Below are 25,254 nucleotides of genomic sequence, written 5' to 3' on the forward strand. Positions count from 1 at the left end.
TTGTGGACCCCATGGACTAGGCCTGCCAAGCTCCTCTATCCATGGAATTCTCCGGGCAGTAATACTGGAGTGGCTAGCCATTTCCTCCCCCAGGGGATCTTCCCGACCCAGGGATTGAACCTGGGTCTACTGCATTGCAGACAGATTCTGTACTATCTGAGCCACCAGGGAAGCAGTAAGCAGAGGGGAGAGCCAGACAACAAGTAAGATACGGGAGTTCGTCATGTGGTAGCAAGGACTGTGAGAGAAAAGTTTTAAACAGGTTGGGCAGGCATTCAAGCAAAGGAAGAAGTTTGGAAGTGGCCCAGGGGGTGTCTGGGGAAGAGCCTTCTCCAAGAAGGGAACAGAGAGGGCTAAAGGTGCAAGGTGCAGAAAAGACAGTGAGTAGCAGGTAGGTGGGAAAGATAATGAGTTGTGATTCTGAGGGTTTGGGTTTTCCTCACAGTGCAATGGGACCCTTTGGAGAGCTTTGAGGAAAAGAATGATGTGATCAGACTATTTCTGATTGGGATTCAGAAATAGTCTGAATTGTGGTGGGCTAGTAGTAAAGAACCCGCCTGCCAAAAGATGCAGGTTTGATCCCTGGGTCAGGAAGATCCCCTGGAGGAGGAAAGGGCAACCCACTCCAGTATCTTTGCCTGGAGAATCCCATGGACAGAGGAGCCTAGCAGGCTACAGTCCATGGGCTCAGAAAGAGTCAGACACGATGACTGAAGTGACTTAGGGCACATGCACAAACCCCTACCCCCCCACAGCTGAGATGGCAACAAGGCCTCTGGGCTAGTTGTGCCTTCCTGCAACCACTGGGTTCCCAGCAAATGGCTGCTGGGCCCTGCATTGGATGCCACAGTCTCAGGAGCTCACAGCCTGGTCTAGAAGGAAAGATAGGCACACAGCAGACCAGTCTAAACCCAGTCTAGTCACAAGCCGGCTCAGTGGAGGAACAGAGGAATGGCTGTTCCTTGGGGGGTTCGAGGAGGGTTCATTGAGGAAGTGATGCAGATCTCAGAGCAGAGATGGGGAAGGTCTCTGCAGATGGATAGGGGCTGGAGGGAAGTTGGGCATTTTAGGCAGTGGAAGTCCACGTGCAGAGACATGGGGGTGGGTAACAGCCTGCATGCTGAGTTAAAAGGAAGGTCGGCAAAGTAGGTGGGGGTCATAGATCAAAGGGTGAAAGGTTGCTGCAGAGGACGGTGAGATACTGACAGACATAAGGGAAAATTTGTCCTAGGAAGGCCTGGGTTGCCAGGTGAAGGATTGATAGGAGATGCTGGGTTAAGAAATTGACGAGGAGGATGCTGGTGAGAAGCCAGGGGAGAAGAGAGATCTGAAGCCCAGAAGCAGAGCTAGCAGGCTTGCTCGTTATTTGACGAATGAGACAGACAGCAGGGCTCAGGATGACACTTGGAGGGGCCATGAGCCCTTCAGGGCCAGGACTGTGTCATTTACCTTCTGTGTCACCTGTGCCCTGGGGAACACCTGGTCCGTATGCTCTCTTCTTCCAAATCTAAATCTCCTTTTCCACACTTCCTCCTCCAACCTAGTCCCTAATGATTCCTGTATTATTCTCCTCTTCATTTCTTCTCTTCTTGAATACAGAGCCTGCAAAGTCATTTTGCTTCCATTTTAAAAGTGTGATTCCTATGAAATCCCATAAGAACTAGTTTTGCAGGTGATGATAGGGAAGGTTCAGAGAAGGGAAGTGCTCTTTGACCCTTCCAACTCGAGGTTGTTTGGGGGCCGTTGCCAATAACTGAGCCTGCCAGGCGTCTCTCTGTTTCGAAACCACCCAGACCTAAAACATGGCAGCTCTTCTTTGTCAAGGCCACCCAGACCTGGGCTGTGTCTAGTGAAAGTAGCAGTGTCTCTGGGTGGAAAGGGCTCAGGCATGGGAGTTGGGAGGCCTTTGGGATCCACACTTCTAATTGCTTCCTGGCGTGACATTAGACAAGAACCACCCATCTTTGAGCCCTGTCCTCATCTGTAGCACATGGATAATAAAGCCAGCCTGTCTTTCCCATGACTCCGTATGGCTACCGTGAGATTCAAACGGGGCAATGCTCATGAACATTCTTGGCAATGGACAAGGTTACGCAAAAGGACCACACACATTTCTTATTCTATCTCAGGCCCAGGATCCTGATGGCCTTGGCCTACATTTGTTGGAAGATGATTGTGTGGTCATCTTACAGACTTATGTCTCTTCCTGCTCTGCACACGCACCCAGGGAATCTTAGCTCACACCTGTGCACAGATGAATATCCCAAATCTGTTTACATCTTGGATCCCTCTGCTGAGCTCCATGGTGTGCAGCCAGTACCTAGGACATATCTCCACTATCATGGCAGACAAGCGCCTCAAGTTCACCATGTCCAGAATGAGCTCATCCCTCCCCAAACCTGCTCCTGGTCCTGAGGACCACTCAGTGGGGGACATCATTGGCCTGGTCATCTGCCCTGAAATCTGGGCACCATCCTGAGGTCTCTCTGTCCTTGCTGTCAACCACCAGATTCTGAAAATTCTTCCCCAATCTCCCACAGGTCCAGTCATACTGTCCATCCTGCATTGTAGCCCAGGCCCCTGCCAGACCTCGAAGCCCACGGCCAGACGTCCTTGTCCGTGTTCTTTTCCATCCCCCACCCAGCACCTCCCCTCCGCTCCTGCATGAGCTTTCTTCCTCTCCTTTTTTTCATTTATTCCTCTGAGCCTTCCTCCTTTCCTCCTCCTATCACTCTAATGTGTTTTAATGTGCATTTTTCAGTTTGTAAGTGTCCTTTGCAAATGTAACTTCTTTTGTACATGCATTTTATATGTTGTTTTTTTTTCCCCCTCAGCACTAGGTTTTAGCACTATCCATGGTGCTACATGTACCCTTACTGCTTTGAACTGCTGCATGGGACTCCACAGTGCCCATCCATCCCCTCAGGGTGGAACCCCAGGCTGCCTCCTGTCCCAGGCATCACAAATAACACTAAGAGAGACTTCCCCATACATCTCGCCTTATGGACCTGTGGGAAGATTCCCTGAGATGTGTGCCCACGGTGGAAGTGCTGAGTCATGGGCATGCATAAACTTAATGTGACTGTGGAGTGATAGGTTCCTGTCCAGAACGGCTACTGCCATCCCCACAGCAGCGCCTGTGTGTGCAAAGGAGGAAGCTCTCTAAAGCAGACATCCTCCTGCATCTCCCCCTGCTTTGCCTCGCCCCTTCCCACCACACCTTCCCAGGCTCTCTGAAGTCATCTCCTTAACACAGGCTCCAAGGCCATACTAACCCAGCCCTTGTCCTCCTCTCCCCTCCCACTCTGAGCTCCAGAGCACCTTCAGATCTGCCGTTGATTCTTGGTCTCATGTGCCCTGCTCTTCTCCATACATGCCTGATGTGTAGGCATCTTTCCAAACCCACTGGAGGGGGTGTCTCTTTTCTGGGAATCCTTCCCTGATCTCCCACCTGCAGTTAGCCTCTGGACTTCACAGTCCTCACACCACTGTTCAGCACAGCATTGACCTGCTGTGCTGTTGGTGTTTTACATCTCTAATACTTCCATGAGGCCAAAGTTTATCAGCCTCAGCACTTTTGACAATTTAGGATGAGTGTGTCTTTGCTGTGAGACTGTCGTGTGCACTGTGGAATGTTTAGCAGCATCCTTGGCCTCTACCCACTGATGATAACAGCCCCCTCCCCAAGTGGAAACAACCAAGAATATCTTCAGACCTGTCCAAATCACCGCCAGTTGAGAACCACTGCATCAGACTATCAAATGCCCGGGGTCTGGGGCTGGGTCTCATTCATGTCTGTATCTCTGGCACTCAGAGCAGGCCTGGTCCAGGTTAGGTGTTCAGTAAATGTTGCCCGAATGAGTGGTGGCCAATCTCTGGGCAAAGACTCGAGGGTGGGGCTCAGAGATCAGGATTCTGGGATATGCATATCATGGGGTGGGGATGGGGGGTCTCTTCTTTTCCTTCTCCAAAGCCTACCCAAATCATCATCTCCTTTTGTTCTTATTCTCTCCCTGTAAGGGAGGGGAAGCTGAGACATCTGGCAAACTTACTGTGTGACCTTAAACAAGCCATTCCACCTCTCTGGGCCTCAGCTTCCCCATTTATAAGACAGCCTACGGGCATCTATGAATGTTGACTGAGTCAATAATAAAGAACTTGCTCATCTCACAGGAAAAACTCCATGGGGAGAGGCAAGCTATGTGGCATTTATAGTGAGTGTGGCTGGGGCCATGGCCACCTCCAAGGAGGGCTGGGGGCTCAGGAACATCACTGCTTCAAAGATATCTTCCAGGAGCCCAGCACCTGCATGATCCAGGAGCGCCGCTGGTGGGAAGTGGGCAAGTTCTCACAGCTAGGGCTCCAGCGGTGCGTGGTGGCCGGGTCACACACCCATGAGTCCCCGTGCGGCAGTGGCCAGGAGTTTCGCCAGCAGCTGGCCAGGATGTTGTCCTGGGCCTGGGCAGCACAGATGCACACTGATGCTTCTGGGTCGTGTCTCAAGTTTTCCAGAGCTGAGTTATGGGGAGGAGAGAGGTCACTTGTTAAGTCTAGGTCCCCACCTGAGTCTCACACCTCATCCTTCTCACTTCATATCTTAGCTTGGGTACTCTGCTCAGCATCCCCTCATCTCCCAGCTCTTCAAATTGTGCGTGTCTTTCAAAGCTTGGATCAAAACCTGCCTTCTCCAGAAAGTCTTCTTGGACTGCCCAAGCCTTCCTTCATGCTCCCATCAGCTTTCCCAGTTATGAAATTAACATGCCCCCTTAAGAGTGTAAACTACTTGCTCTGCACTAAATGGTTTTTGATCTTGTTTTCCAAGTCTGGTTTCCTGGATTGTAAGCTCCCCTAGCAGGTGGACTGTGTGTTCTGTGTCTTAGCAACTCCACAGTAGCTAACATGTACTCACCTGGGTCAGTGCTAGCACAGCTGGACTGAGCTGAAGCCCCTGGCATTGGGTCATGTGTAACCCTCCCCTCTCCCATTCCCTGCTTCGAGCCTACTCATTCCCACACTGGCTCTGCAAATCTCGCCAGTGCAGGACAGGACTCACCAGCTTTAACTTCATTCATATGATCTTCTGTCATGCTGCTCTCCATACAGGGGACCAGGGACCCTTGAGCATAATCCAAGATGTGAGTGGGTCCATCTCCTGATTCTGACCGCCCCCCTCAGACCAGACCTCCTCGGAAAAGCTCTCCTGGTCCCACAAACGAGGACACAGAGAACTTCGTCTTGACCCTGGGTCAGATTTCTTGAGAGGGGTCCTGGGATGGGTGGAAGATCCAGTGGGCAGAGAGGGCAACAGGACAGAGACAGGAGCAGGGCCGAAGCTGACTCTGAGAGGCGGTCCTAGGAGATCCCTTCCCCAGGCTGGTCTGTAGTGTTCTCATCCAAGACTCAGGGAGGTGCTGCCTCGGTGCCCCCTCTCCAAGGAGCAGTAACAGGAGGGTACCAAGTGCCTCGAATACCTTCCTCTCAGGTGGTTGGTGGGGTCCCTGGAGAGGCTGAAACTCAGTTCCTCGGCAACATAGCTCAGCCCTCCCCTGCTGCAGTGGCTCCTGAAGTACCTGCAGATCCTTGAATGTGCCCTACCTCTCAGAAGGCCCCTCCCGTACTTTGTACCTTACTAATTCCTATTTGTCCTTGAATATTCAATTTAACGTGGCTGCTCCTCTAGGAAATTTTTCCCTACCTTGCCCCAAGCTAGTTATAAATGCCTCTTTAGGCTCCCAGAGTCTCTGTCTCCACCTGTGTACACACTGTGATGTGTTTTACTTGTGATTCATGAACATCTCCCGCCAGACGTGGGGTTTCTTCAGCTTAGATCTGCTAGGGATGGGACAGCGGGAAAGATAGTCTGAGGGCCTTTGAGACACTTGCTCAAGGGCATGTATATGTGCATATTTCTAGGGCAAGTGTTCCTAAATTTCTATAGGGTCTCACAAAAGATCTGTAACCCGCAAGAGGTTAGGAATCAAAACACCAACATTCTTGGAAGTGAGTAGTTTGGAACAAGATTTAGAGAAGCCAGAATTTAGGAAATACATTACTCTGTTTGAGGAGCTCCCCCTGAGCATGTCCCCACAGCCCAAAGGATGCCCCCTCCAGCCTGGGCATTGCTTATCTGTCCCAGAACTGACCATGTTAACAGCTGCCCCCACATATCCCCAGTCCTGACCATCGGCATCACCTCCTGAAAATTTCTTTGTTTCTCTAGACTAAGTGCAGTGCCTGACACAGAGCAGAGGCTCAATCAGTGTGTGAGGCAGAAGCCAATGGATACAGGCATGGATGACAGGACGAATGAAAAATTGCACATGAATTGGGCAAAGGTACAAGGTGGGGGCCTCTCCAAGCCTCTCTGCAGTAGAGTCTCCTGCAGACCCTTGAAGGATATGTGGCTGTTTGGGGGAGGGAAGGGGAGTGGCTGAGAGGAGACAGCATACTAACAGAAGTGTCCTGTGGAGGATTCTGAGTGAAGGGAACCTACTTGGTTTTTTCCCCAGAAAGACAGAGGTTGGGGTTGTGGGAAGAAGGAGGAAGGTGACTGTCACTGGGGGAGAACCTTTATCTGCCAGTCTTCACATTTTAAAAAATTCTCATCCAGGCCACAAAGCAGGAGTTGATCCCTATCTCGCCAATCGCCTTATAGATCTTACAGAGGAGGCTCAGTTGGCATCACACAGAAAGGGGATTATGGAGCTGAGATCCTAGTTCGCTTCCCCCTGTGCAGACTGGTGCTTCCTGCTGCAGGGCAGGCTCCTGCTGTGCCTGGACCTTGCTGTATTGGGGGCGGGAGGTGGGGTAGGTGAAGCAGCGATTCTACTGCCTACAGATGCCAAGGTTATGACCTTGGTCCACTTCCCAAGCAGTGATCTCAGAAGAAGGGAGACCTTGCTAATTTATATCAAAGCTGTGTGCTGGCCAAGCCTTGCATACAAAGGGAGGCATCCACCCTGGGCCAGAAGGGCCACTGTTTCCTTCCAAGGGGAGGAAGCAGCAGAACTAGGTCTGCCAGGGCAGGTTACCTATGAACATGACTGATGACTTCCGGAGGGAGGCCCGAGGACTCTTGGCATACTCCAAGCTCTGACTGAGGAACGTGAAGGCGCTGTCTCGATGGGTGTCCACCTGGAACAAAGAGAAACCAGAGAATGCTGGGCCCTCAGAGGGAATAACCTCCCATCTACCCCTCCCAAAGCCAGGAACCAGGACCCAGTCAGGCAGCTGAGCCCTGGCCCTTTGCCTCCTACATAACTCTGCTACCCATTCTGGACTCTTCCAGAAGCCAGACTTCATGTTCTCTTAGCTGACTGCAACAATCATGTTAATGATCTTCCTGCCTTGGGTGTCTCCTTTTCTAATCCACCCACCTGCTCCAGGCCAGAAGGCAAGTTCTAAAATGCAAGTCCAGCCAAAGCTGAGAATGGATATGGCATGTGAGGGACATGACTAAGGAGATGGGTCTAACTAGGGTGAAGGATTCAAGTTACAAAGCAGTGGGAATAAACTACAGACTTAGGAGGGTCTTAAAAGTCCTTCAAATACAGACAGAAATAGGGCTTCCTTATGCATTAAAAAATAAGAAGCCAGCATCCATTCTTAATAGGGCAATGACAAAGTAATGTTTTAGGCAAAATAGTCTGACGGCGGTGTTCAGTTGGGTTTGATCAAGTAGAAACCAGGGGGCAGGCAATCTGCTAAGAGACTGTTGAGGGAGATAAAGGGAGGTCTGGTCTGATCACTCTCCTATTGACAATCTGCCGGGGACCAGCCCCGGCTGATCCAGGGTATTCGAAGGAGAGACGGCATAGGCGAGGATCAGGATACAATAGCTTCAATTAGATATTAATTAAAGATATAAAGAGTAATAGAATAAGGATAGCTCAGTAGGAAAATTCAGTGGAGAAAAGAGGCTGAGTAGCTTGGTTTACGCGGGAGACCAATAAAACTTCAAGACAAGAAGTTTGCACCACTTACGTAGGCCGCAGGCGTCCTTCCGTTCTCCCGAAGGAGAGGAGACACTGAGGCCTCCCCGGTCGGATCTTAGAAGCCCAGGCATAATTAGTAAGCATGGTGGGTTCCGCGCTCCAGATGGAGACTCAACCAGAGTGAGAGAGAGAGCGACATGGGGAGACCAGTATTTTGAGAAACTGATCCCAATTCTTTATTTTCCAGAGTCTGTTTTTATACACTAAGATGTTATACAAAAGTCACGTGGGGACAGCAGTCCTGACTTTTATTAAAGTCAGGTGCTTCACACAAATGTATACAGAGGTCTTAGGGGTGTTACATCATCTTCTGGCCAGGGGGCCTGCTGACAATTTACGACCCTCTCCTTGTGACAGCGGTCAGTCAATCAGGACACTTATTTCTCCAGGGCTGATTATTCTCAAAACAGACGCCACCCAAATAAAGTTACATTCCTACAGGGTGAGGGTGTAGTGGGTTTTAGTTAAGGAAAGAATTTACTTAGCCTAAGGTCTAACGTGATTAATATCAAAGGTTAATTCTATATATTCATTAATGTGTGTAAGGGCAGGGGATATGGAGACTTAGCAACAAACATTGGCTCAACAAATGAAAAACCCTTCACCAACACAATTTCTAATTAGCCCATTATACTTATACTAATAGTTTTCTAACTTTTCTAAGGAACCTGTTTTTAGAAGGTTTAAAGCATCTTGTGCCTCTCACGGTTGGGAGGCTGTGAGCAATCACATGTGGCCGGACGAGCCTGTCAGGCAGGCTAGAGAACCTTCAGAGGAGTTTGTAGGTTAAAACACTCTTATCACGCCCAGGAATTATTATTAACTGGAGCTCTAGGTTAACTCCTTCTCCGAAAGAGGTGGTGGGGGACAGCCCCCGTAAAGTCAGAGGTGTAGGTAAGAGCACAAAGTAGTAAAGTAGGCAGGCTCTGGTTATGGGGGTAGATGCTCGAGGAGTTCCAGGGGGACTCCTGAGGCTCGATCCCGCCTTTGCGTATGTCGAGCCTCCTTCCTCATGACCTTTGTCACGGGCGGAGTACCTCACTCTGGCCCCCAACAACAATCTGCATGTCAGGGAGTAACTGTGGTGCTGGAGAAGACCCTTGAGAGTCCCTTGGACAGCAAGGAAATCCAACCAGTCAGCCCTAAAGGAAATCAACCCTGAACATTAATTTGAAGGACTGATGCTGAAGCTGAAGCTCCAATACTTTGGCCACCTGATGCAAAGAGCCAGCTCATTGAAAAAGACCCCGATATTGGGAAAGATTGAGGGCAGGAGGAGAAACGGATGACAGAGGAAGAGATGGTTGGATGGCATCATCGACTATATGGACATGAGTTTGAGCAGACTCCAGGAGATAGTGAAGGACAGGGAAGCCTGGCATGCTGCAGTCCATGGGGTCGCAAAGAGTCAGGCACAACTGAGCGACTGAACAACAAGCAATAACAATGTCAGGGAGTAAACTCCTGGGCTTAATGTGCAAAGTGTTCATGATCATGTTCTTTCTCAGCCTTAGGTCTTTCTCTACCACTGCCTCCATGCACACTATGCATGCTCCAATCCCAGGTCGAGGCACAACTCTGCCCAAGTCCGTGCCGGACACAAGCCATTGCTCCTTATTGGAGTCCCTTTCCTTCTTTCCTTCCTGATGAGTCCCCTCTCATTCTTTGAGGCTCAGCTCAGAAACCGTCTCCTCCCTGAAGACATCCCTGCAGCATGTTGCACAGCCTTTGTCATGGCACCTATGACACTGGACTTATAATGACTTATACCTGTCTCCCCCACTGGATCTCTAGTTCCCCCAAAAGAAGGGACCTTCTCACTCAGCTCAGAGTCCTCAGCACCCTGGATGGAGCTTTGCATGGTATAGGTGCCCAGAAAGTATTGGATGGATAAATGTATAAATGACTAGGTTACTGACCCCTCCCTAAAGCTAAGGCTAGAGGTTGACCTTCATATGAGCAGAACTGTTGATGCTTGGAGAGCAAAGAAGAGACTGAGAATCCAGAGGGTCTAATACAGAGGTCACAAGCTGGCAGCCCACAGGCCACAAATGGCTGGCAGGGTAGAGGCCTGTGTTTTAACTAAATTGATTGTTAATTAAAGTCTTATAAAAATCTAGCTTTTCTTGTGAAACTGAAGGCCCTGGTGAGAGTTGGCTGCATGGTGGCTGGAGCTCTCCATTCGTGCTTTCAAAGAGCCTGGCCCCTCCAGGTTGCCATGGCCCTACCACCCCTACATCACTTATCTTCCCAGTCACTGGTCATGGTTAGTATTTGAATTAGCAGCACTGGCCAAACACTTCCTCCAGGCCTCTTTTTCCCTCTGTAAAAGGAGGTAACAATATTAAGCACTGGACTGCAGAGGCTTTGAGCACTATTGATAATGATTATTACTGCAAAATAACAATGTGTTATTTTGTTTATTTGTTAGGTTGGTGGGGGAATGAGGATGCTGCATGCCCCACCCAGACCTCCCTTAGGGTGTGAAGGATTTATTCCCCCAAGTACAGATTGCCTTGGTGGAAGAGAACTGCTGGCCCGGTCACGTCCCTTCCCAGGCCAGCTGGCAACTGATGACAAGGCAAACCACAGCCTCAAGACCTTCTTCAAGGGGCAGAACCAGAAACTGACAAACCACTCAGTCGGTGTGGAGACCTGACCGCCAGCCCCCGTGTGAAGAATCTCCGCATCATGCTGGCTGAGACCTTCCCTGAAACCACACTGCAGCTTGACCCCTCTGCCACTTCCACTCCCTGCCCTCCCTTCCACAGCAGCTGGCCCCAGGGTGCTCCCTAATAAACCTCCTGCATGCTAACCTCTGCCTCAGAGCCTGCATCCCGGGGAACACAGCCGGTGACTACAGGAAAGGTAGATGGGCCTAGATGGCAAAGCGTCCGAAATGGTACGTGAAGGAACCCGGCTGCATCATGCAGTGTAGCGTGTCACTGTGTGTAGGGCTCTCTCCTACCGCAGAATGTTCTCAGGTGTTACCTGGACAGGGGGTTCTGTGGCTTAATAATTTGGGGAAACCATGAATCAACCAGGAAATTTCCTCAGCACAGAGCATTTCAGAGTTGTAAGGTGCTGGTGACACTGCAAATCTCCGAGAGGAAGATAATGATATAGTTTTTCCCAAACTTACTTGTCTTGGATCTTTTCTCTCCTGTGGGGCATTTCTTGTAGGACTGCCATCACAGCGAATACATGCTGGAAATTACTGTTGTAGAAGAGGGAGCCGGTAGAGTCCCTCAGGCAGGGATATGATATAGACAGACTCGGGTTTTAACCAGATCATTCTGGTAGCCTGAGTGGGGAATGGATTGGAGGGGCTGAGATTCAAGACTGGGGGACTCACTGGATGGCTGGACCCATCTGAGAAACATTTATGACCTGAACTAAGGGAATAATAATGGGAAGGGGAGGAAAAAACAGATTCAGAGGTATTTAGGATATTTAAGATTGATCAAAGTGAAGGTGAGGGGGATCAAGAAGCCTTGGATGGTTTTAGGTTTCAGCTTCGGAGATTTAGAAGGAGAGAGAACTGACGTTGGGAAGGCCTTAATTCAGAAGAGATATGCTGAGTTTAGTAGTGTGTAGTCATTGTGGGCAGGGGAGGGCTTCCCAGGTGGCCCTAGTGGTAAGGAACCTGCATTGCAAAGCAGGAGACATAAGAGACATGAGTTTGATCCCTGGGGTTGGGAAGATGCCCTGGAGAAGGGAATAGCAACCCACTCCAATATTCTTGCCTGGAGAATTCCATGGACAGAGGAGCCAGGTGGGCTACCATCCATGGGGTTGCAAAGAGTAGGACAGGACTGAAGCGACTTAGCATAGCACACACACAGTCATTGGGAGAGATGTCCAGTAAGCCTTGGAGAAGGAACACCAGAAGTGGGGAGAGAAGTCAAGGCAAAGATGAACTTCCAGGAGCCAACAGCTTGTAGGTGGTAATGGAATTGTCAGTAAGGATGCTCGTGTACAAAGGAGGAAGAGACGAGGAAAGAACTGGCCACCTCCAACACACTCATAAGAACCCACTGTTGTCTTAGAAGCACTCACAAGGTACTTGCAAATTTTGGCCACCGTCTGCTGCTGGTTGTCCCAGGGCTTCCGGCTGTAAGCTTTTTTTGGCAATTCCCAAGCCATGAAGCAAGAACAGCGGAACAGGGTCTTCACACATTTCTGGGGGCCAATAGGAAGAGAATACCAGAGCTATGCAATTCCAGAAGAGTTGAACTATGCTCCGGAAAAAAAAAAAAAGTATGAAACTGGATTTTGGGAAAACAATTCCTATCAATATTCGAAACATACAAGGAAAGTTGGGTGTTTTGAAAAGAAATACTGGCATGAGAACCTTTTGAAAACAGGCTTGGCCAGACTTGGTTGCCTGTGATTGTCTGTGTGTGTGTGCCTAGGATTGTCTGTGATTCCAGGCTGGGTTCTGTAAAGCGGGCTGCACCCTCAGGACTCAGGGCTATGCACACTCACCTGGCTCACCTTGGCATTGCCCTCTTGCATGGTCAGCAGCAGGGGCACCAAGGTGCTGATCAGCTGCTCCTCCACAGCCGGGGTGCGGGGCGACCGCAGCTTCTGAACTACCTTGCCGTACAGGTTGATGCAGGAGGTGCGCACGTCCTCTCGTGACTGGGGCAGATCCAGAGGCTCAGGCGAGCTCCATCCTCCGGGAGGCTGCCTGCACCTCTGTGCCCCACGTAGAGGCTCATGGCCTTCTTCCCACTCATTCTGAGGGCCCCTCCGAGCACAAGACCCACAGAGACGAAGAACACTGAAGGCCACCTGATGGGGGTGATCTGGGGCTGGCTTCCCCCTCAACAGAGCCTGGGTCAGGAGCTCTGCCCACTCTTCCCAGCAGGGACCCCACTGTCCTAAAAGGTGCCTTGGTGCCAAGTAGAAAAATGCTCCCCTTTGCTGAGACCAATCAAAGAATTGTGACCCCCCACTTAGGGGAAGAATGGGGGAGGGGAGAGTTAGGAAGTTTGGGATTGACAGGTACATACTGCTGTATTTAAAATGGATAACCAACAAGGACCTACTGTATAGCTAAGAGAACTCTGCTCAATGTTATGCGGCAGCCTGGATGGGAGGGGAGTTTGAAGGAGAACAGATACATGTGTGTGTATGACTGAGTCCCTTTGTGGTCCACCTGAAGCTATCACAACATTGTTAATTGGCTATACTCCTATTACAAAAAAAAAAAAAAGTTAAAAGGAAAAAAATTGTGACTCCTCTAGATGGACCAATCACAGACAGGCAAGTCTCTGGGGTAAGGAGCACACAAAAAGACCTCCCTCTATGAGAACCAATTAGAGAAGGAACTTTCTCTGTGCAAACCAATTACAAAGAATTTGGACCAGTTGGGACGAGCGCCCCTTCCCCTGGGCTGACTCAGCCCTGCTCAGGTCCCAATGGGCCGTGGGAGCTATTTCGACCCCCAGAGTAGTAAAGAACTGCCCTCCAGGTGTTACACCCCCATCCTTCCACCCTCACGAAATTCCTTACATCACTGAAGTGTGGCAGCAGAATCTGCAGTATCTCCACATAGACTGAGTTGTCCATCAGCTTCCGATCCTGCCCCTTGAAAATGGTCTTGAGGTTGTGGAGCGCCTCCACCACCAGCAGCCCATCCACACTCTTCAGACCCTTCACCATGGAGGGCAGGAGGGCCTGCACCTTGGCAGCCTGCAGAGAAGGAGTATTTGGGATGGGGGCTCCTATCTGATCTAACAGGTGAGGGGCCCAGCCTCTGAGTCACAGAGATGAACTTGGTCAAGCAAGTCCTACCTCCAGGCTTTTGCTTATGTTATCCCGCCTGCCTGGTACACCCTCACTCAAACTTCTTTGTCTCCAAAGCCCTCTCTGGCCTCACTGACTCCTTCCTAGCCTGCAACCCTGAGGGCTTTTGCTGTCTCCCCACTTCTTGGCACTATCTATAGATGATACCCTGTGTTGTTAGTTTTCTGAGTCTATGTCCTGTCCCTTTGTCCCTCTAAATCATAAGCTGTAACGACAGTGCTTAGTAGAGAAAAACACAGCACTTTTTAAAAGGCTAATGAAACAACAACCTGCGACTCAGCTTCCTAATCTCTAAATTAGGAATAATTACTGCTATCCCCAGCCCCTCCTAAACATACTGCTTTTAGGGTCATTGTGAAAAATCTGAATTCGGAAAGTACTTTTCAAAAAATAAAGCATATAGGGAATTATTAAGGGATATCCATTTTACAGATGGGATAATTAAGACAGAGAAAGAAATGAGCTCTGATTCCAGTCACCAGCATTGGAGAGTTGCGAATGGCCAAGCTCCATCCTTCCTCTTGTCGGGGCCTTGGCTGCGTGGGCTCTCCCCTGCCTTCCACTCACCTTTTCAGTCCTTTGAGCCAGGATGACCAGGCCTCGGATGGACAGCACCTTCATGATGGGGTCCCGGTGGCTCAGGCCTTCTGCCATCCGCCCCAGAGAGTACTCCTCAGGGATCCGCCGTACCTGCTCCATCCGGAGGAGCTGAGGGAATAAAGAGAATTACTCCTCAGCGCAAGGAGTACCCTCAGGGCCCATTTGCCTCTGGGGCCTCATTCACACCTATCCACCCTCTAGTCTGTATTCTTACCACCAACAAGCTTCTAACCAAGCTTCCCATCATTCATGGAATGACCCAGGCTGTTTTGTCCCTTCTGTGTGGGCAGGGATGCTCTTCTGCCAGGCCTCTCACCTCCACTCTAGCCCCATCTCACCATGCACGGCTCCAGCCAAAAGTCAGCCCCCTGAGCCATGTTTGAGAGTCCCCAGGCCTCACCTAGGCTGACTGCCCCCTTCTCTGCACCCCTGGGGACCCTGAACACAGAAACCTTATTGCCCCGACGTGCTTATGCACCTGCCTCCTGTATCCTATCCCCCTGCAGCTTCTGTGAAGACACAAACTGAGCCTTTCTCCTTGGGCACCAGTTACTGACACAAGCTCTGGGATAGAGTGTGTGCTCAGGGAACCCTGGTTGCATGAGTTCACAACCAAGAAATGGTTCCTTTCCTTCTTGGAATTGTCCTCCTCTAGTGCCCACTATTGCAAGGTTAGTACCATCAGCCCCACTTTGTCCCAGCCCCAAACCAGGCATCATCCCCATCTCCTTCCTCTCCCTCTTCCCTGCCACCTCCAGCACCCAATCAGTCTTCAACTCCTGCCTAGTCATCTTCATAAGCACTTCTCCCATCTGTTCCCTGGCCCTGCATCTACTGTGACTATTGAGACCACGTGTCTATGATGAAGAGAAAGCTGGAGAGAGCAGACAGGACAGCTGATGGGGTGGGGGTGGGGAAGGCAAGAAAGGTGGGGCTCCACCTACCACCCGCCCTCCACCCGTCCATAGAACTACACTCAGCTGCTCTGCACCAGGTTCTGGGCTGTGACTAGAGACACAAAAATGTGACAATCGTAACAGCAACAGAGCTGACTTGGGGAGTGCTTCCTGCGCTGGCACTTTTCATGAACTCACTTACTCCTCATCAAAACCCTATGAGGTGGGCAATTCATTATCCTTGTATTGTAAATGAAGAAAGAAAGGCACAGACAGTTTCAGGAACTTGCCGAAGGTCACACAGCTCCCTTGAGGACTCCACCCACCACTGGGAGAAGCAAGTACCCCCTCAGGCACAGCATGGGGGTCTAGGGGATCCAGGAGAGGACATCTGAGCAGCATCAAAGCACCACTGTGAACATGTTGGGCCACCACTTCTGAGGAGAGAGAGAAGGACTTGAAGCTGGGTGAGGACCCCTGTCCCAGGGAGGGAGGGCCACTGCTCAGGGCTCCAGGGGAGTGCTGGAAAAGATTAAGCCTACAGTCCCTGACCTTATGGTAACGCCTCTCCCACAAGGCTAACCAGGGAAGAGGAGCCAGGTGGGCAGACCTGGTCTCAATCTCTCTGGACAGCTTGAGCTGTGTGACCTTGAAAACTGCCCCTTATCTCACCAACACATGAGCATCACGATTCCTGCTTTGTAGGGCTGCTGTGCAGATGAGTGGGGTCATATACGTAAGAGGTCAGCATGGTGTTCAGCACATGGCACACCCTCAAGAAATGATACTTTCCCAGCTCCTCACCAGGGTCACGGGGATCCCGGCAGAGCTGAGACTGTAACCTGGACTCCCGACCCCAAGACACATGCATGTCCTCCTGAGGTGACACATTCTGCTGGTACCTGCAGAGCCAGGCAAAGTGCTTACCTGGGTACCCACTCACCCATCTGATCACCTCTTCTTAGAGGCCTTCTTGGGGCTGGGTCTAGGGATGCCAGGCAAACATGATGTGGCTCCTGTTCCCCAGGCTCACAGTCCACTGGGGAGGCAGTGCTGGAATTGCCACGCTGCCCCTGTCCACCTGGCTGCCTTTACTCAAGGCCCAGTTCAAATGGCACCTCATCCAGGAAGCCGTCCTTAACCTTCCACTGTCTGAGCAGACAGTGAGCCTCTGAGCCCCACTGCACAGACCCTGGTGATAGCCCAGACCCACTGTGTGCCAGCTAGAACATCACAGGAGGAGGACAGGGTGGTGGTTAAGCAAGTGGGTTTTCCAAGTGTCATCGACTAGTGACTGGAGAACCAAAATGTGGTATGTACATACAATGGAATATTATTCAGACTTAAAAAATAATGAAATTCTGACCTGTGTTACAACATGGATGAGCCTTGAAAACATTATATGAAGTGAAATAAGCAGGACACCAAAGGACAAATATTGGTGGTTCCGTTCGTATAAAACCTAGAACAGGAAAATTCATAGAAACAAAGTAGAACGGTGGGCTCAGGGTCTGAGAGGACTAGGGAAGGAGAGTTGGTGTTTAATGGGTAGAGAATTTCAGGTTGGAAAGGAAGATGAAAACTTCTGAAGATGGATGGTGGTGACAGTTGCACAAAAGTGTGAATGCATGTCACACTGAATGTACAGCCAGTGAGCTGTACACTTAAAAATGGTCAACATGATAACTTTTATGATATATATATATATTTATTACATCCATGAACACAAGCACACACACACAGCTAAAGAGTGAGTGTGTATTTTAGAGCCCAGATGTCTGGCTTTGAATCCTGGATCTGCCACTTACCAAGGTGTGTGGCCTTGGGAAAGTTGCTTAAATCTGTGCCTTGGTTTCCTTCTCTACAGTAGGGGTTGGAATAATATGTGCATCATAGGATTATTGTGAGAATTAGATGAATCAGTATGTGTAAAGCTCTAAGAATACACCTGAAAGGTAGTCAGCGCTCAATAAAATTGTTGGCCATTATTATTGGCAAGTCTTCCCTTCTGGGCTGATACTACCAACCTTGTCCTGACTCAACTCTCTCCAGTACCTGCTCTATACACTACCACCATACACTCACTCAGCTTAGATGTCACTTCCTCCAGGAAGCCTCCCTGATGTTTTCCCACCCAATACACCCAAGACTTTTGCTCACCCACCACAGCCTGAATTGCCCCCATTAGCACAAGTCACTCTGGTACCCTGTGATATAACTAGGATGTCCTCTGTCTCCCCTCCCACACCAAGAACTCCTGAGAGCAGGGCAGAACCAAGTTTATATTTGTGTCTCCAATCTGGTACCTGGTACATGGCAAAGGATGGTGGTTGCCCGGGGTACTAGGGGAGTCTGGGAAGACTGACACGGGGTGGAGGGATGGAAAGAAGAGGAGAGAGATAGGAAGGAGGAGGGAGAAGACCCACGAGATCTTTTTACTCAAGAAAAATCATGTTCAGGAAAGACTCTAAAGTATTAAGTACTTATCACACAAGAGAAATGACCAGCAATGGGAATTGAGGCCTATGCTCCTGGGAAGGCCCGGGTAGCCCCTGCCCTGCTCTGGGCACCCGCTTGGTACCTCCACGAAGAAGGCGGTGGCGGTGATCTTGTGCTTCTCGTCGCCTCGCTCCAGGAGCGGGATGAGCAGGTAGAGGATGCGGCACAGCTCCTGACAGGAGTAGTGCACCATGGCCCTGGGGGTGAGGGAAGCAGTGCCCTCAGGCGCTCCAGCCCCAAGGGGACCTGCTGCATGGGGGTCTGGCCCTCACACTCAAAACTCAGGGCAAGCCCCAGTCCCCTGTGTTCCCACATCCCCAGGGTTTTCCACCTGAACAGGATCTCAGAGGCCATTTGATCACATTGCTTCATTTTACAGGTGGGAAAACTGACATGCAGAGTGGGAAAGTGACTTGCCCAAGACCACAGAGAAAATCAGTAAGAAAGACAGGCCTACGACCCCTGAATGTGCAGGACCACTCCAGGAGGAAAAGACAGGAAGGAAAGAACGTGAGGACCCACTGGCTGGGCGCCAGGCAGCAAGCCAGACGCTTTCAAGTCCTTACTGCATTTGATCCTCACCATTACCCTTTGAGGCAGGTTACTGTTGTTAATCCATTTCATAGATGAGGAAACAGAGGCTTTAAGTGTGAATTGCCCAAGGTCATAGAGCTGGAAAGTTGTAGAGCTGGCACCCCAACCCCGGGGTCCCTACTCCAGCTGCCTAATTCATTCTACTAAGCCAGTGATGTTCCAAGTGTGGCCCCTGGATCAGCAGTATCAGCATCATCAGGGAACTTGTTAAAAAAAAAAAATGCACATTCTCAAGCCCCCATCTCAGACTAACTGAATTAGAAACTCTAGAAGCGGGGCCCAGCCATCAGTGTTTTAACAAGCCCTGTGGATGATTCGCCCTCAAGTCTGCACTGTGCTCTGTTAGTCAATGAATCCAGAAAAGTGTATCAGCCATGCATAGAATCTAGAATAAGATAGCCTGGGTTCAAATTCTGTTACCACTAGCTGTGTCACTTTAGGCAAATCACTTAACTTCTCTGGGCCTCAGAGTCCTTTTGGGTAACTCTGGGAAAGTAATAGTGTTAATCCATCAGTCATTGCTGCTGTTGTTGTTCAGCCCTGTGGACTGCCGCACACCAGGCTTCCCTGTCCTTCACCATCTCCAAGAGTTTGCTCGGACTCATGTCTGTTGATTTGATGATGTCATCCAACCATCTTATTCTCTGTCACCCTCTTCTCCTCCTGCACTCAGTCAGTCATGGTGAGCATTAAATGGAATAGTCTGTGAATAGATGGCTCTTTGCAAGGTGCCTGGAGCATGCAAGTGCCCAATAAATACAGTTGTATCTTGAGACCCAAGAGGACAGCACCACCCTTGACACTCAGGGTCTACGGCTAAGAAGCAGGATCTTCCTGCAGGAACCACATTAGTGAAATCAAGGTGCTGCTGCTGCTGCTGCAGCCCCCTATCTCCTTTCCCTAAGGAGGCTGTGTGTGGCTGAGGGGAAGAGCCCTGATCCTGGTCAGAGGGGTATTTCCCGGCCTTGCCACTTCCAGGCTGTGTGTACCTTTAGTGGATAACTATCCCTCTCTGAAACTTGGCACCCTTCCCTGCAAAATGTGCATTAATAATCCTTGCCCCACAAGTCAGCATAATGATAACAGAAGCAAATGCGTTGAACTCTTACTATATGCAGAGGCTGTTCAAAGTATTTTAATCCTCACCCCAAATCTCAGAGGTGAGTCCTGTTATTATACTGCTGGTGGGAAAACTGAGACACAGAGAAGGAAAGGAACTTTGCCCTAGGTCACACAGCTGGGAAATGGTAAGCTGGGATTCAGAAGCAGGCAGACCTGCTCTCAGACTACACTCTAACCTGCTCGGCTAGACCATCATTTCTGTATTAGCATGGGAATTAAATTAATAATGTGGTGAGAAAGGTGCTTTATAAATAACCCAAGTAGCTCCACAATGCCAGGTCCTGTTACAACCACAGTTTGTAGAGCATACGTCACCTTTCACATTTGTATTGTCTTCCTGCTGATGGAGACAATACTCTGCCGATCTTAGAGAAGAGGTGAGAGAGCAAGGGAAGGGTCTTGCCCAGAAAGAGATGCAAACCCAAGTCCAGCTGAAGACACTGAGGTCTCTTCCCTCCCTCTGACCCCTGCCCCGGGGTCCTCACCTGGCCAGCAGGGACACTCCGCGGTGGTGGTTCTCTGCCTGCCCCATAAGCTCCCAGCCGCCTTGCTCCTCCAGAAAGTTAGCCTCATATGAGCAGCCCATCTTCAGCAGCAGGGTTTTCACCACTTTGACCACCCAGCTGCCAAGACAAGGGGGGGCTGAGATCTCATGTCACCCTACTCCCAGCAAGCCAGACCTTAATATATAAAGAGCTCTTACAAATAAATAAGAAAAATTCCCAAAAGTCCTGTATACAATTAGGCAAAGAACAAGAACAGTTGCTCACAGAAAAGGAAATAGAAATGGCATTTAAACTCAACCACATTCATAGTAAGATAAATGCAATCTAAAATTACAGCAAAAAAACATTTTTTTTCAACTTTCAGATTGGCAAAGATGAGACTGTGATGGCAAAGTTGTGGGGAAATGAAGTGTCATATACTACTGGCAAGCTGGGTGCTTTAGGAGGTACTTCATCTCCTTTCACTCACTGATCAAGAACTTTTCCCACCATATCTTCCTGTTCCATCATAATGGTTAAACACAGAAACCTTTTAATGCACCCATTCTACTTTCCGGAATTCATCCTATGTGTACAGTCACACGTAAATATCAAGACATATAAACAGCCTCACTCATGGCAGCGTTGCTTGTAAAAGACTGTGAAGCACCTAAATCTAGAGGATCCTGGTTAAGTGAATGGTGGTAGATTATAACCTACACAGAGGGATATTATGCGGCTGTTAAAAATAATGAGGCAGCTCTGTGTGTGATGATCTCAAAGACACAGTATATAATAAAAGCAGAAATATGTAACTGTGTAAGGTTCACTACCACGGGTGTGAAAGCAGAGAATGAAAACACATTGGCTTAGCTCTGCATCAACCCCGACCGAAGGGCAGGAAAGAACCCAGTTCTTATGAAAGAAAACTGGGGTAGAGAGAGGAACAGAGACTGTTTTACCGTCTTTGAAGATTTTTACTCATGCGCCTATAACTGTTCCAATTAACAAATGAAAATCAAATAGTTCAGCCTTGGTTATAAATCTAATACAAATCATATCTCTAGGGAGGGAGGAGAAAAAATGAAATGGTGATCTCCTTGGAGAAGGCTGATTCCTTCCTGCCATCCAGCCCTAAGCAGAGAACATGTACAGCAGATGTTCACAAATAGCTCTTGAACACGACTGGCTCTGTCTCATAAAAGTGCACTTCTGTTTTCTTTTGTAGCTGCGGAGCTAATTTCTACCAATCAATTGCCCTAAAGACTTTCATAAGAGCCTTGCTGGTGGCTGTCCCTCTGCCGGGGACAGCAGGAACATACCGTACAGGGATGAAGCCAGGGGTCTGGGCATCTTTCTTGGCATCCTTGCGGGAAGCCAAGCGGCCAGGCAGGCTGAGGCCAATGTGGTAATGGACCTGAATGAGCAGGGCCAGGAGCAGCTGTGGATAGATGCGCCTCACACGGCCCATGCAGCTGTTGACGGACAGGAGCTCACACAGGCCGCTGGCTGCCTGGAGGTGGAGGGGAAGCTGGTGAGACGTCGCCACCCACCATCCCAGCACTCCTGACTGGGCCTGGGCCGATTCTCTAGGAGGCTAGTCCTCGATCTTTGCTCTTCTCTGGCCCTACATGGGCAAGACCAGATTCCCCCACCACTGCATCCAGGGCCTCTGGGTGAGCCCTGCCCCAGAACAATCACAGCGACCCTTTGCTGTTGACACAGCCCTGAAAGAATCATGGTGGAAGGATTTCTTCCCACATTTATGAGGTAGAGTCTTGACCCCACTGTGCAGGGCAGGAGACAAGATCAGAGGTGTGAAGGGACTTACAAGGATACCCAGCCCCTCGGGGCAGAGCTGAGGCTTGAACCCAGGTTTTCAGATTACAGGAGCCCTGCCTCTTACTGGTTCATAACATCAGTGCCTGGTCGGTGAGGTGGGGTATCAGTTGCCTCTTTGTTGGGGGCTGTTAAAACTAGACTTCCCTCACTGTCTCCTCTGAGTGACTTGAGAATATGCCAATATAGTAATCAGAGGAGTGTGTGATGTCCAAACCAAGGATGGAATGGGCACTGGTGTCCTAGTCATAGAACTCAGTGCTGGGGGAGAGAGGCAGAGAGATCCAGAGGTAAAGTATGGGATTCAGGGGCAGGAGATCTGAGTTTTAGTCCTGGCACCACCACTCAGTAGCTGTGTGACCTTAGATGAGACATGGAATGTCTCTGAGCATCAGTATCTTTCTGTGTTAAGGGATAATACCACCCGCTCCTCTATCCACCATGTCTCTGTTCATTGGCTTTCCTCTACCAGATTGTCTTGCTCTCTGCTGAATCCCCAGAAACTGCTGAGTATGCCTGGTACATAGTAGGTGCTTAATGTTTGTTGAATAAATAAATCAACCCAACAAAAAAATTTTTTGAGGGTCTACTGTATGCGCTGAATTCAGGCATCTCATAGATTAATCAAATGACCCACTCTATACACACACACTATTGTTAGATCACAACTGGGGTGAACTCTTCCAAAATAAAGTATGTGATGTGTATGTGCTTAGTCACTCAGTCATGTCCAGCTCTTTGTGACCCAGTGGACTATAGCCCACCAGGCTCTTCTGTCCATGGGATTTCCCAGGCAAGAATACTGGAATAGGTTGCCATTTCCTTCTCCAGGGGATCTTCCTGACCCAGGGATTGAACCCACATCTCCTGCATTGGTAGGCAGATTCTTTACCACTGAACCACCTGGGAAAGAAAATATAGTATGCACAGATTTGATTTGGTCAGAGAGGGCTTCCCTGAGGAGGTGGATAGCTTAAGAAATAAGGGATGAGAAGAAGCTAACTTGGCAGACAGAAATCTAGGTAGAGAAAACAGCGTGTGCAAAGGCCCTGTGACAGAATATAGCACAGTGATTAAGACCTGACAAAGAATAACGAGGTTGGAGCCATGCAAGCAAGAGGAGCACACAGTATAGTGAGGCCAGCGAGGATTGCAGGGCCTAGCAGCACCAGCAGGAGCTCTGTGTTATCCTCAAGGGCAATGGGAAGCCATAGTGAGAGTTGAGAAGAGCAGATGTGCACTTCTCAAAGATTTTCTTAGCTGTGATACAGATTGGAAGGGCTGGAGTGGAAGCAGGGAGGTGAATGGGGTATTATCCAGCTGGCTAGGACCAGGGTGGTGGTGACAGAGCCAGAGAGAAATCTGTCTGTCCACTCAGCGCCCTTCCCACATCAGAGCCCGTTGCCTCCGTGTTCCTAGGGCCAACCTCTGAGAGTGGCAGCAGATGCACTTAGACATTTTATGTCTCTAAAAAGAATAAATGAGTTACCTCGTTTAATTTTCATAACTGCCATACAAGGTAGATATTATTTCTATTTACAGATGCAGAGACTGAGCCTCAGAGAGGTGAAGTAACTTGCTCAGGTTACAAAATAGTAACAGAGCAAGGCCAGTTCTCAGCCTAAGGTGTGTGAGTCCCAGGTCATTCAGTGCCCACTATTACAGGCTGCCATGGTCACTGTAAGTAGCAGCAGGATGGTGCTGCTGGTGATCCGGTGGATCACAAACAAGAGCCCGGGGACAGACTTGCTCAAGGCCACCCACTTAGCTCCGGGCAGAGCCGGGCACTAGAAGATGGGTGTGCAGAGCTCAGCGAGAGCAGGAAGAGGACGTGTTGGGGCAGTGATGGGGCTGCTGGGCAGGGGAGGAAGTGGGCAGGAGGAGAGCTCCTCACCGCCAGGGGCACGATGGAGGCCCGGCCCTTCTTGGTCACGGGCTTCTCCTTCAGGCTGGTCAGGAGCAGGTCCAGGAGGTCTCGGACGTCACAGCTGGGCTTGCGCAGTATTAGCTGTCTCCACATCTCTGCTCCATTGCTGACAGGCCAAGAGTAGGGACGGTTAGTGGGGACAAGGGCAGTGGGGCCAACCCTGCCGCTGAATTATTTTGGGAGGGAGAAAGGAAGATGCCTTTGAAATCGCATCCATGAGTGTGCTGAAAAATTTCTTGAATAATCTAAGAAGCCTGGGGCTAACAATGATCAAAAGCTCTACTCAGGTACTTTGCCAGGTGTTTTGCATACAAGTTATGACTTCAGCAAATATTGAGCATCTGCTATCTGCCAGCAGACATGAGCAAGATATTCAAGAAACTCAGGGTCACTGAGATCTTACAGGGCCCCTCACAGTGGATTGTCAGTCTCATTTTACAGATGCAGAGTGAAGGCTCAGAGAGGTAAAATCACCGATCCAAGACTGCACAGCTAATGAGCTACAGAGTCCAGAAGTGACCAGGTCTGATGACTCCAATGCCTGTTCCTGTTCCTCTATGCCTAGGAGCCCTTTGGGGCCTGGGTCTTGCATTTGTCACATAACATCAAGGAGCTCCCACTCCTGACCCTTAGAAAGCTATACACCAGGGACTTCCCTGATGGTCCAGTGGTTAAGAATCCGCCTGCCAATGCAGGGGACATGGGTTTGATCCTTGCGTTTTGGGAAGATGCTGCATGCCGCAAGGCAAGTAAGTCCGTGTGCCAGAACTAGAGAGTAGCCCCGCTCACCACAACTAGAGAAAGCCTGGGAGCAGCAACGAAGACCCAGTGCAGCCAAAAATTTAAAAAAATAATAAAAAAATTAAAACAAAAAAGAAGGTGGTATACCAGTCAGGGAAAAGCATCTGGATTAACCCGCACCAGGCTATAGGTTCTATCCTGGGGAGGTGAAAAGTGCTGACAGCCCAGGGCACTAAAGGGTTAACAAAAACCTTCCACCACCACCCCCACCCCGCAATCTGGTTAAGAGTTGAACCTTCCATTAACTTTCCAGCTCTGTTCCCCTGGAAACTTGATAAAGATAGTATGTCAACTATGTTGCTAGGCAACATTGCTTATGGTAAAAATGACCCAATTGGTAAATTGTGTCTGGGTGAAAAAGAACTGCAAATGAACTCTAAGGACCACTGGGGACGCTGCGGCACTGAGCTTCTCAGGGTGCAGAGACTCTTGTGACTGGGCTTGTCCCTGTGAGAATCTGGGAGGCAAAGTCCACAGAGTCATTATAAGAGACTCGAGTTCCTTTAAAGCCCAAGCCACTTAAGCCAGGGTAGCACCTACATCTTTCAACTGGGAGGCCCAGGGCCAATACTAGGATGAGGAAAGTGAGGCATCCAGGGCACTACATTTAAGGAGGTCCTCACTCTCAGGCATGCACAGGAGTGGCATTTGCGAGCGAGGCCTCCTTAAATCTCATCCCAGCT

General features: G+C 49.7%; 1 protein-coding gene and 1 long non-coding RNA gene across 7 annotated transcripts in view; both read right to left on the minus strand.

Moving 5' to 3' along the window:
- Positions 1-4,188: 4,188 nt before the first annotated feature.
- MROH7 (maestro heat like repeat family member 7) overlaps positions 4,189-25,254 on the minus strand; it is a 54,930-nt gene continuing 33,864 nt past the window's right edge. For 3 of the 6 annotated variants that reach the window (XM_061411825.1, XM_061411823.1, XM_061411827.1), the window contains 11 exons: positions 23,738-23,876; positions 21,327-21,517; positions 20,005-20,142; positions 17,886-18,000; positions 14,376-14,516; positions 13,515-13,694; positions 12,483-12,638; positions 12,054-12,176; positions 7,032-7,134; positions 5,054-5,116; positions 4,189-4,514 (listed from right to left, as the gene is read on the minus strand). In XM_061411825.1, the coding sequence (XP_061267809.1) occupies positions 4,270-4,514; positions 5,054-5,116; positions 7,032-7,134; positions 12,054-12,176; positions 12,483-12,638; positions 13,515-13,694; positions 14,376-14,516; positions 17,886-18,000; positions 20,005-20,142; positions 21,327-21,517; positions 23,738-23,876 (1,594 nt within the window). In that variant the 3' untranslated portion in view covers positions 4,189-4,269. Of the gene's footprint in view, positions 4,515-5,053; positions 5,117-7,031; positions 7,135-11,136; positions 11,212-12,053; positions 12,177-12,482; positions 12,639-13,514; positions 13,695-14,375; positions 14,517-17,885; positions 18,001-20,004; positions 20,143-21,326; positions 21,518-23,737; positions 23,877-25,254 lie in introns of those variants that run through there. The other 3 variants (XM_061411824.1, XM_061411826.1, XR_009735440.1) reach the window with 3 other exon arrangements.
- LOC133244542 (uncharacterized) lies at positions 10,396-11,109 on the minus strand. The gene is made up of 2 exons (XR_009735441.1): positions 10,811-11,109; positions 10,396-10,704 (listed from the first exon to the last, which is right to left on the minus strand). It is a non-coding gene; the product is annotated as an uncharacterized LOC133244542 (long non-coding RNA).

This window comes from Bos javanicus, chromosome 3 (assembly GCF_032452875.1).
Source record: "Bos javanicus breed banteng chromosome 3, ARS-OSU_banteng_1.0, whole genome shotgun sequence".
In the NCBI taxonomy this organism is placed as follows: domain Eukaryota; kingdom Metazoa; phylum Chordata; class Mammalia; order Artiodactyla; family Bovidae; genus Bos; species Bos javanicus.